This window comes from Pituophis catenifer, unplaced genomic scaffold, assembly GCF_029215685.1.
Source record: "Pituophis catenifer annectens isolate HBS135680 unplaced genomic scaffold, rPitCat1.0.hap2 SCAF_3, whole genome shotgun sequence".
Lineage (NCBI taxonomy): Eukaryota > Metazoa > Chordata > Lepidosauria > Squamata > Colubridae > Pituophis > Pituophis catenifer.
In genome coordinates, this window is record NW_027256883.1 from 178,345,278 (window position 1) to 178,358,289 (window position 13,012).

Genomic DNA, 13,012 nt, shown 5'->3' on the forward strand with positions numbered 1-13,012 from the left:
AACAGCTTTAGAACATATTAGCTAAATTCACACAATATGCTGAGCCGAAATGTCGTTTGTTTTTGGCTTAGTGTACCTATAGTGAAGCTATATAGTGGTTAGGACATTGGACTTGTACTGGGGAGACTTGATTAAGCCAGTAACACTCAGTATTTTGGGATAAAATTAGAGAACAGCCTCATACGCTGAGACTGAAGAGAAAAAGCAACCAATCAATGAAAAAAGGAATTATAGCAAAGAGAACCTGGTGCCAATGGCTCCATCACAAAAGCAAATTTGGCAGTGAAACTACTTTAAGAAGCATGAATTTTTGATGCTACTGTACCTTTTTTTTTTTTTTTTACTCTTCCCAAGTTTTTTTAAACTAAGCATCCAGGAGGCATAATACAAGTATTTTGCATCCTAGGACTCCCACCTTCCCCAAATGGATTTTGTAATCTAGGTTAAAGTTTTGATCTGCTATTGGATATCCCATGCAGTGGTGTGAAACTGGTGGCCTGTGGGCTGGATGTGTATGTGCAGGCCAGGCCCATCCCAGCTCCGCAAAGGCAAAATGTCACAATGTCATGTGACAGCAACATGACGCGGTGAGTTTGACTGACACCCGTGCCATAGTGGTAACTGCTTAAACTTTATTCAGATGATATATTTGCATGCAGAATTGAAATCATGAATAAGAGCAGGGAGTCCTTCCCTTTCTCAGTTTCCCTGACAGTCTGCAACTAACGTGTAAGTGTAGCTGCAGTAGGAATTCCAGCTCAAAAGAAAGCCTTCATACAAAGATTCCAGGCTGCAGACAATTGCTTTATAACTGCATTCAATTGTTTACACAAATGTTAACACCTGTAAAGTTTCAAAATGTTATTACCTGAAAAGTTTCTGTTGATATATTTGTAAACAGTTCTGAAAGTATGGCTAACCTATTTCAATTCTTAAAATTTATGTACAATTATTTGGTTAAGTGTGGAAAAACAGGCTGCTTAGAAAAAATGCAAGCACCTCTGCTACTTTCCTCTCCTGTTTGAGCTTTCTCCCCAGCCTAGAAGAAGGGAGTTGTCAATAAACATAAACCTTTGAAATGGGTGTGGGAGGAGAATGGAGTAAATGTCTGTTTTGGAAACTCTTCAGCCATCGGCAAACAGAAAAAAGTCAAATAAAAGAAGGGATTTTTTTTTCTTTCAAAGTGAGTGGATGGTCCAGAAGAAAAAGAAACGTAGAGACACAGCATAGCGTAACTATGTTGATAAAATACTGTTGAGCCAAAGCAGCCAAAAAAAAAAAGTGAAGCACAAAGCTGATTTGCATGATCAAGAACAAAGTAATAATCCATGATAGCAACTGATGAATTTCACATGAGAATGGTTCATGAGCTAAGAAAGGGAAATTGCTATCAGGCTTCATATTGATAAGAGCATAAATAAAATCTTCAAGAATTGATATTTGCCAGCAATTCTTATTTATGCTAAGAAAGTGAGGTATTTCTTCACAACATTGTGATATGAACTCATCATCCAGAAATGAAGTGCCAGTATATTAAATATTATCAAAAAGCTTCACCTGTGGGGGGTAAAAAACCCAGGCTCTAGCAGGAAAACTAATGGTTACAGCTTTTGGGAAGCAGATGGATTCCCTGGATTTCCTTGAACCTGGTACCACTTCACTTCAATGTTCAAAACTTTGAAACAAGGATTAAGTAGAGCTTGGAAGCACAGAAGGAAATTTTGCTACACTATGAAAACATTAGGGCTCACACCTCACAAGCCATTCAAGAGGCAACTTGAAATTTGATTTTTGGTGTCTTATCCCATTTAGACCCATATACTCTCACTTTTTCCCAAAACGAAGTAATAAGCTCACAAGCATGTATTTGACTCAGATGAAGAGGTGGAAAGGACTGTAATTTGAGATGGCTTTAAAAAAATTGTCCCACATTGCAGGAGTGTGATTATTGGAAAAATAAATACAGCTAACAAAGTAGTTAATACCAAAAAAAATCTGTTTTCTTTAAAGTATCTATTTAAACTATAGCTACAGAAGTGCAGGTATAATTTTTCACTCAGCCCTTGTATCTGATAAAGTTCTTCCTTAGCTGTTAAAATGCACGGGCTACTTTTATAAAGTGCTGTGTTTGAGCTTCTGTCCACTTAGTAGTAGTGGCATTTCAAGGCATTTGGTGGCATAACAAACTCACTGCATGGAACCCCTTCAACTTATTCTGGGATCCCTGATATTCTATGGATCATAGTTTTAAGAAACACTTTATCTTCATGTGATATGCAAATCCAGCTCCAGTGTCCCAAAAGTGTTTTTTCAAGAGGCAACTGGACTTTCTGGTTTTTCTTTGAAGAAATTTTGCTTCTCATCCAAGAAGCTTCTTCAGCTCTGACTGGATGGTGGGGAATGGAAGGATTTATATTCCTTGTAGTCAGCTTGTCATTTGATAATGATAATGACCAATTGTCTGCAAGAAATATAAATCCTTCCATTCCCCACCATCCAGTCAGAGTTGAAGAAGCTTCTTGGATGAGAAGCAAAATGTCTTCAAAGAAAAACCAGAAAGTCCAGTTGCCTCTTGAAAAAGCACCTTTGGGACAACCATGACCTAGATGACTGAGATTCTCCATAGACATCCAACTCCAGTGGTTAATTTGTTGTTCAGCGCATCATACAAATGAGAGAAAATAGTAAATAGTGGCAAAGTTACCACCAATACGTGCACTGTGAGCTATAGTCAATATCATGTGGGAGATTACCTCTAGATTTGGCACTAGGGAATAAAATCATGAAGTAAATAAAATTAATAAAATCAGAATATTGCATCATATTTTACTTACAACTCTAATAATTACCAAAGAGCAACCAAACATGTATATGACAAATTTAAACTTGATTTAAGAAAGCATCATGACAGCTTAACGGGATACTATATCCAATAATGACTGCTACTGATATAGGATATAATAGTAATGCTCTTGGGCACCATTTTGACCCAAGATAATTCTATTAATACCAACCAGGCGCTCTGCTCCATCGCTTTTTGAAAAAAATCTGGTATATGAGCCAAGTTCATAATTCTAGCACCGTATTTATTTATAGAAATGTCATACGGAAAAACTGGGATGGCAGATAATATAGTGGGGCGCTAACATCCAATAAACGATTTTTTTGATTGTCTACTTATAAAATAATTACCATGGAGATACGGCCAATCACCCATTATAGCCATTTGCTTTCAAAACCCATTCAGAAGTGGTTGTCCTCTTCTTCTTTATCATCAGGCTTCTCTTATCCCTATTACCTCCATCCTATCTAGATTCATTATAATTTTATTTCTCTAGAACAATCCTAAAAATCAATCCTATAACTGTGTCCAGAGACTTAACATGCAACGAGGAGCCACCCTTTCTTCAAGTTTCGTAAGATTATCTCCCCAAATTCAAAAGCTACTACTTCTGCTTAATCTTTAGGATAGGCTTTCTATACAGTATGGTCTGTTACCATAAGAAAAGCAGAAAATAAACATGAGTCCATAACCAAACATGCTGTATGTTGGGTCTGAGCCATTTTGACAATTGTAAAATAGGCAACTGCAATGTGTGTCATTGACTGATTTTTCTACTTTATGACATACAGTTTTATTCTAGGAGTAGCCTAGTTATTGCAAAGTAATGCTTAGGTGCATGCTTATAAAAATGTAGGCAAACCTGCTTCTTGGGTGGCAGGAAGGATGCAGCTGGTTGCTGCCGGATGTGAAGAAAATAATTTGATACATAATATAAGGCAACAATGAATTTATTAGCGGCCATGTGAAAGAATAATCTTTCTGCTCTAAGTTATAATATGGCTTGTTTGTTTTTGGCTTGGTAAATAAAGCAGGATTAAAATAGTACATGAATCTAGAATACTTTTATACTTGCAAACTAAAATTTACAAGTTGATCACATTATTTGAGGAATATTCTATCGGTCTTCAATTCACAGTCAACATATCATTTTCAGAAATGTGAAGCTACAGCATTTCTTTATTAAACTTAATTTACAAACTGAGAATACAGCATATAACTCTAATGTCCAAGAATTTGACCAGAAAATATCAGTCAAATTTAAAATATGTCCAAAAACATCAAAGAAGAAAGAATGTATGGCCCTTTTCATGTTGAAAAACTGCAGTTTTAATATTCCTATTACCAGCCATGATGGCTGGGGCTGTACAACAACATCTAAATGGCCAATAGTTCCTCATCCTCTGCCATAAATAATTCTCTGTACAAAAAAGCCTTAGCACACAATACTGCCTCAAAACATTTATTTCAAGAAAATAATGAGCCAATATACATATTTAATAAGATGAAGTAAAGATAATATTTTTAATTTGCTGAATAGAATAGGCTGATAAGATGGTAAACAATAGTACAGCACCTCTGTAGGTAATTAAATTTACATCCTACAGGATAGTTATAAAATAATCCAAAGCCTATACAAAGACTGGGCAAATTGCAGCTCATTACAAGAGCTTATTGATTCTGAAGATGGCACCAAAGGCATATATTTAAGGCATAACCTTGCAAAGATACTGAGTTTGTTCAGATGATTGCATTATGCAAATAGGGGCCACATTTTAAGAATTTTTTTTTAATCTGCTCAGCCTTTAAAATAAAATTTTCAATATGAAAACCTGAAAATACCCCCAGATGATCAATTAGCCTATCACTCCTTTCCACCAAACGTATGGGGCAAGAAGGAAACCGCAAAATGACATAAATGGACTATTTAGTTATATTCCTAAAACTTAGTTAAACCAAGACAGCAAAAATAAATGTGCACAATACGTATACATTTCATAGATTCTGTTTTACCATCAGAGAATGGATACCCAAGAAATTTTAAAATAAACATTTCTAATTTGTATACTTTAGAACAATATTAACAAATATTAGGCATATCTATCTTCAATCATCGATCTTTCAAGAAAAATAATTTTTAAAATATTGGCAGGTGCTTGCAAAACAGTAAACTTATCTTTTACAGGAATAATATGTATGACATATTTGTGCAAATGCCTATACGCAGAGTAATCTTTATGGGATATAACAGACTTGTTTTCACGTAGCTCTCCCTCCTGACATCCATGCACATTGGCTTAATTTGGCTATAAGAAATTTAGAGACAGATTCCTTGATCAAGTAGATATTAACAAAGACAGAAAAAGAACTAATGAGGTTATTCCCCCTAATGGATTATCATACCCATTAAACATTCTAGGTAGGCAGAAATACCAGACTTGGTTATAACGCACAGAGACATCTCCTGTGTGAAATAGTCATAGGCATGAGGATTCAAAGAACACTTTGGCATTGTGTGTTACTTTCGGTATTTATTTCATTTATTAAATTTCTATGCTAAATTTTAACTCCCCTACAAGGTGACCCTGGGTGACTTTGTTGATATTAAGAAATAGGTAATATGACAGTATATTTTTAAATGATACAATAAAAGCAGCACCAAAAACAATGCTAGAAGCAGAAATTCTAGCATTAATAGTAGGAGTGCCTAAGCTTTGTACAATAGTTGCATCCTAAATATATTTAAGAATTGAATTCCAATGCAATTTAAGTCATGCTAAAAGACTTGACTTTAATGTTATTTGCTCACACTAGAAAAGTTAAGATGATCCTTGCTGTATCCTACTGAGATTTCTAAAATCATGGGTAACCTAAAGAAAACATTTATTTCACTCTTCTGCATGATTAAGCAAAACAAATCTTAATCAAAGAAGACATTACAATATTCCCACCCCAAGCACAGAATTTACAATACAGTAACAGGCTTGGAATGGTTTCCAAGAGAAGACAAATGGGAATTAAAGGAAAGCTCAGAGAGGAAGCATACTCATTCCTGCAGTAGAGTTTCCAATTTCCAGGATCAACTGTTCCAGGACTGAGGTTTTGTAGCTTGAGTTGCAACATCAAGTAATTCTTGCCTCACTTCAACAGATTCTTTACTGATTGATAATAATTTTCGTAACTCTTTATTTTCAAGCTGAACATTAAAAATAATAATATGTGATCTGTTAGTGACAGAGACAATATATTCATTCAGTGCCATAAAAATGTAATTTTGAGGATATCCATAATTACTTCCCATATATCACTCCTATCATCTTTCCATGCCGCTTTTTAAAAGATTTATCATCAGATAAATGTCCAACACTTCCTATGAGCGCCATGGCGAACACACACATTGCTTGCTTTTGTTAGTTAGCAAGACAGCTTTGTGAGGGGAATTGTACCGTAACCCGTTGAATGCTGGATCCAAGTCAATGTAGTCTTTCTGGAACAAAGGATTGTTGATGCTGCTCCTTATGAGTAGGCCACCAAAACTGTCACTTTTTATCATCAGCTTCTGAATGGGGTAGCTGAGAATCAGGATTTACATCAAGCTCAACTTCTCAATCATGGACACTAAGCTGGAGAGAGCCTTATATCTTAATCCCCTTTTTGGATTTTAAAAAACTATTTGCATATTGTAGAGATTAAGATTCTTCAGACTGGTGAGGTTTTTCATCAGGTGATAATTGTATAAATTTAATTTTAAAAGTTTTCTATATGGGCTTGGTATATGGATTTTGGAAAATTAATAATGGATTAAGGGGCTAAAGGAATTTGAAACAATAGTTTTAAATTATTTAGAAGATACATTCTCATAGGAAAATGAAGATTTGCATATTTTTTATGACAAGGAAATCTTGAAGGCTAGATCCCAGAGCCAGAGGAGAAAGAAAATGGAGCAGAAATCCTTAATGCAAAATTTTGAATACCTTTCAGTTAAACTTTCAGACAGAATGGATCAGATGCTTGATAAGATTGATGAAGCATGTCCTAATGAAATTGTAAAACAAGAACAAGCTGCAGTGGATGTTTATGAGACCAATATGGAGGGGCATTTGAATGTAATACAAATGTATCTGATGGAGACTTATTCTCTAGAGGAGATGAACAGACATTAGGAAACTGATTTGGATAATTTTTTTCTTCAGTATATACAAAAGAGCTCTGCTAAGAGTTGTAAGGACTTTTAAGAAATAACAAAAGCAAAACAGTATTGGAGTAAAATTAGATTACAATTAGAAGAGATAACCAAACAACATAGGGATGAAATCGGAAACATTTTTATTAGGAATACTCCCAGGATTGTATGAAAAAAAAATACAATATTTAATTATTCATATTGTCACAGCAGCAAGAATAATATACGCACAGAATTGGAAAAACAATAACATAACGACCAAAGATAATTTGATTAGAAAAGTTTTGGAATGTGCAGAAATGGATAAATTTACAAAGGAGATACAAGAAAAAGAATAAACAGAATATTATATAGTGTGGGAGAAATGGCTAGATGAGAGAGATACAAGGCAAGGCAAGATCAAATAATGAAGATATAGAAGTAGAAATGTAACAATAAGAGGAACAGAAAAAATGCAGTTTACAGAAATGAAATTGTGTACACTGTTATTTATATGTACATATGTAAATAAATCAATATTAGACTTGTATGTATAAAGGATACATTGAAATAAGGGAGAAAAAATGGATAAGTAAGAAATGTTTAACAGTTGCGAAACTGTTGGAAAGAAACTATTATTTAAAGAGTCTTTTTTGTTTTTTGAAAAAATGTTTAATGAAAATTATTTTTAAAAAAAGAAATAACAAAAGAATAAATTTTACTTATGGGTGTAAGAAAAATCTATTAAAGTTCTAAAGGATTTTTGCTTTGAAACACAGATGAGCAGCAAATTCCCTCTGGAATTCTTTTTGGAGGGGTCAAAGAATATTTTTAAAAAACAGGTAAGTTTATAAGTTTGTCTTCTTTGATCAGGGTTAAAAGAAGAAAATAGTTATATCTGGTTGACCTTACTGGATTTTTATTGACAAAGATTGATTGATAGAGTATTTTCAATTTCTTCTACTTTTATAGGAGATGAACTATGAAGAGATGAGAGATTATGTTTTATTTAGAGACAGTGATAAGCTATTAAAATTGTTTTTACCTGCTGGGATGAAGGGGAAAGTTACTTCTTTTTTCTTTCTGGATTATTTATTTAATACAACTTGGTTAAAAGTCATTATTTAAATTGTTGCATGATTCCAGCTTGTGAAACTCTGATTTTAAAGCTCTCCAAAGAACTTGAAGGTAGGACAAGAAGTAATGGATGGAATCTAATCAAGGAGAAAACCATCCTAGAACTAAGGAGAAATTTTCTAACAGAACAATTAATCAGTGGAATGACTTGCCTCCACAAGTTTTGGGTGCTCCGACACTGGAGGTTTTTAAGAAGACATTGGACAACCATTTATCTAAAATAGTATACAGCAGTGATGGCTAACCTTTTTGCCATCGCGTGCCAGGAGAGGGGGGGGCGGGGGAGGATTGTGCGCGCACATGCCCACACAACCCCACCCACCCCTCGCTCCTGGCATATGATGGCCTGGTAGGCCTGTTTTTCTTTCTTACCTGGTTCCAGATCCTCTCTATGCATCTGGGAAGGGCGAAAACAGCCTTTCCCACTCCCTTGGAGGCCCTACTGAGGCTGAAAGGGCCCATTTCCCAACTCTCGGTGGGACAGGAAGTGACATTTTTTGCTGTCCCCAGCCTCCAGAACCTCTCTAGGAGTCTCTAGGAGCCTCTCTAGGAGAGTCTCTAGGAGTCTCTGGAGGCTGGGGACAGGAAAAAAATCACTTCATGTCCCACCAGGAGTCGGGAAATGGGCCCTTTCAGCCTCCGTAGGGCCTCCAAGGGAGTGGGAAAGGCTGTTTTCGCCCTTCTCAGATGCATAGAGAGGATCTGGAGCCAGGTAAGAAAGAAAAACGGGTCTCCCCCCCCCCCAGGCCCTCCAGAGGCAGGAAACAGCCTGTTTCCCTACTTCTGGTGGGCCCAGAAGGCCCAAAAATCAGCTGGACGGTGCGCGCCTGCGCCCCAGAGCTGAGCTGGCGTGCCCACTAATATGGCTCCGCGTGCCACCTGTGGCACGCGTGCCATAGGTTCGCCATCACGGGTATAGAGTTTCCTTCTTGAGGAGGGGGTTGGACTAGAAGATCTCCAAGAACCCTTCCAACTCTGTTATTCATTCTGTACAACTATAAAGCTACTTCAGTCTGGTGCATGTAACAACCCTTAATAGAGAACAATCAATGTTTCTTTAAATTTGGATGCTGAAAAATCACATCTTCCTTTTCAACAATCCCACACTTCACAGTGGTTCAGCACTTACCTCTAACTGTGCTAGCTTTTCTTGTATTTTATAATACTGATCACTGTCAACATTCACTGCTTTTCTCATAACCTCTCCCATTTCACAGATTATGTCAATCTGATTTTCAATCTCCTGCAGATAGATTGCAAAACAAAATTCTCAATTAAAAGCATGTAAAAACAGATATTCATCACTACTGCAAATTAAAAACACTATTGTAATGAAGAGAGAAAAATAGTGCTCGGCTGTAGGAATTGTCTTCTTTACTTAAATTTGTGTTTGTCAACAAGGGGGAACAGCTGATATTGTAACTAGGCTTCAATAAACCTTTTCACTAGAGTGAGTTGTTGAAATCTTTCAGATTATAAAAAAAACCCTTAAATTGATGTAATTTATTAGAGAAAGTAAAATAAATGCCACAGATAAGCAGGATAATTTAAATGATAATCAGTCTAATATAAGGTTGGAAAAAGTATCTGTAATGAGACATGCCCATCCAAATCAAGAAAACTTTTAATGAATGACTCTGTTGAACTCTAAAGGGCTAATTTTAAGTTGTGCCTTTATACTACATTTACTGTATATTTCACTTTTTTAAATATACAGTACCATGACAGGTTTAAGTCTTGGAACTGCAGCAGTTAAATAGGAACCAACTATTGCCATCATATACTTTTTAAATAATCCTGTTATTCCGTAATTCTGTTAAGATATATTTTAATTTTCTGAAAAATAGCTTTAACATAGGCCCTATTATTATTTAGTAAGAAACATATTATTTTGCTCTGAAATATTTCTATTATGTGCTATGCTTATAGAATGTAGTCATCATCCAGTCTCGCCATCCAATACCAACATACTCAGTTTTCATTTAAGAGCTCGGAGACCTATTTTTTCCTCATTACAACTTACACATATTGCACATACCGCATCAACCTTCAACTTTTTTGCAATGCATGCATGATATTTATACCCCCTTAGCAAGGACATTTGGTTCAGGATATAGTACTGCTACTGACATGGTGCTCCAATTACTAACACAATCACAGCATTGACTACATAAAGAACATTTATATTATACAAGCTATTCTTGTTAGCTCTCATTAGCTCCATGACTATTATTTTACATACCAGTTTAGGAGCAAACTGGAAAACAGGAAGGCTTTGGATCCAGCAGATGGGCACTCTTTCTTGTATATCTACTTTGCTGGTCATGTTTTTCATTCCAAAAAAAATCACCCTATCGTGTATGGAATGCCTTCTGAACAGTCATAGGTTTATAGCCACCTACTTTGAGGCAGAATGTAATAAAATGTTGTAGTTTTTTTTGTGGCATAAAAATAATTAACCATCTATGGTATTTACAGTTATTTGCTTTATAAGAACTTTTAAGTTACTTTATGGCTCAGCTGCAATGCTTTCTCCTAGAAAGAAAAGGCACTTCTGAGATATTTCAGAGAAGAGACTCTTGAGGAAAAAGTGAGACTCAAAAACAGGCACCATAGGAACAGAGCAAGTCTCCTAAATCTATTTCTCTTTTTTTTTTAGAGAGAACATAGTAATTTCTTACCGCAGACTGAGTTTGATGTACTTGCAAAATGGATTGCGAATCCACATCTTTTCTTTTCATCATGAGCTGCAACATATGTTTTCTGTATTTGCTCATAATAAGCTCCAGTGCATCTTGATGTTCTTCCAAAGAGATCCATAGCTCTGGGGGGAAAAAGTGTAATTCCATGGTAGTATACACATTGGTCCCTATTATTTGTTTGGTTATACTTCCATTTCAAATTCTTTCCCTGACAGCAGACCAGGAAAAGAAACTAGAGTTCTTTGATCAATGCACACTCTGGATTAGTATTTTTATAATCAAACAAATTTGGTTTATAATCTAATCCTATGCATTTATTTGGGGAAAAATTTCTGTTTTTCACTGAAGCTTATGGTTATTTAAATGTGTGGCAGACTATCTGTCAACTATTTATATAACACAACAGTTAATCAGTGAGGTTAGAATCTATTTTACAAATAAATTGCAGATTGAATATAATTTGAACAAAATTTGGGAGGGTTTTTTTGTCTTGGCATCCTTATACAACCAGCATATAATGCCACGATGACACCAATAATAAAATGATTTTAAGCTGATATTTTTTACCACATGGTTTGTTGCATGAATAAGAAAATAAACCCATTATTTCAAATAGTTCAAATTATACCCATTTTATCAAAATTATTTATGCCAGATCTCACATACTTCCAGCCTCAGAACATTCCTAAGATATTCTAAATTAAGCTCCGAAGTAAAGCCCTCAATTAAATCATTATTTCTATAAAAATCATTCTAACTCACAACTACTTCATTAGGACAAGGCTCACCTCTATTTTCCTGTTGCAGATCTCTGATCTGGGTGTTTTCCTGAGATAAGAGAATGTGAGGTTTGTATTTAGAGAGATCCTTTAATTCAGCTGCGTCTTCTTGATACTTGTAAAAGAAAAGAAAAAAACGTTTTGTTATGAGCCAGAGAACTTGTACATTGCAACACATCCATTCACCCTGCAATGCCAATCAATTTGTGCCATTAACAAATCTTGACTCACCTTGTGCGAAAGAGTTGAGCCAGCTTCTTTCATGGCTACTACTTTCTTATGCAGCATAGTGGACTGATCAATGAGAGACTCGGCAGCGTTATCGTGATCTTTCAGCCTTTCCAGCAATGTCTTTGCATCTGTCAAGATCTTTTCTATTGTGCAGGCCATTTTCTGAGAAGACAGGAGAGAGAGAGAGAGAGAGAGAGAGAGAGAGAGAGAGAGAGAGAGAGAGAGAGAGAGAGAGAGAGAGAGAGAGAGAGAGAGAGAGAGACCAAGATTCCAAGCTGACAGGATGTAACAATTTGATGAGGGGAGGATAGAGAAATGAACAAAATACCTTACCACCATTTGCTAAGAGATCTAGGCTCGCCTCAGGTTGTAGAACAAGCCAGAATAAGAAAGTGGGAAGATCGCGCCGCCGTAACCCCAATTCAAGGCTTTAGGTTCAGCTATTAGTAACAACTCAGGAAAACGGCGCTGTCTAATCTTTGGTCTGTACCACTCTAAAACCGGAGGGGGAGAGACGAAGGAAAGGGATATTCCCCACCGCTCACCTGGAAATCCCCAGGAACGGCGTTACACCCCCTTCCCCGCGATGTCCTGTCTCTTCCGCGCGCGCGCACGCACACACACACACCTGTGTGGCGGCAGCGCTTGGCCACGCAATAGTGGATCTTAGCTGAAGGAACGAAGAGTGGGTAAGAGAACCGCTAGGGGGCGCAGAGGTCACGGGCTCCGAGTCGCTGAACCGTCGCCGCTTCCGGTGTAACGTTCGGCTTCGGAAACGAAGGACGTCACGCTTCTCCAGAGGCACTTCCGCTCCCCAGTGAAGCGGGTGAAGGGGAGGCGGGAAGGAGAGAGGCGGTGTACACAGCGCAGGGTGGGGGTTCGTCTGGCGTACTTTGCGTTTATTAGTGGCGATGATTAGTGAGACGGGAGGTTAGTGTTGTCTGGACAGCAAGGCAACATCTCCAAAGTCATTGGAAAGCCCACAAAGTAGCAGCCACTCTAAACCAGAGGTCTCCAATCTTGGCTAGTGTAAGCCTGGCGGACTTCAACTCCCAGAATCCCCCAGCCAGCAAAGCAAAGCTGGGTGGGGGATTCTGGGAGTTGAAGTCCTCCAGGCTTACAGTGGCCAAGGTTGGAGACCTCTCTAAAACGGGTGGGC

The 13,012-nt window shown here is 36.9% G+C and overlaps 1 protein-coding gene across 1 annotated transcript; it reads right to left on the reverse strand.

Annotated features, from left to right (window-relative positions):
* Positions 1 to 4,003: 4,003 nt before the first annotated feature.
* On the reverse strand, positions 4,004 to 12,486 carry SIKE1 (suppressor of IKBKE 1). The gene is made up of 6 exons (XM_070939864.1): positions 12,399 to 12,486; positions 11,854 to 12,015; positions 11,632 to 11,737; positions 10,823 to 10,965; positions 9,271 to 9,384; positions 4,004 to 6,038 (listed from the first exon to the last, which is right to left on the reverse strand). Exons 2-6 carry the CDS (start codon positions 12,010 to 12,012, stop codon positions 5,922 to 5,924), a joined length of 639 nt encoding a protein of 212 aa, XP_070795965.1. The 5' UTR covers positions 12,013 to 12,015; positions 12,399 to 12,486; the 3' UTR covers positions 4,004 to 5,921.
* Positions 12,487 to 13,012: the final 526 nt, after the last annotated feature.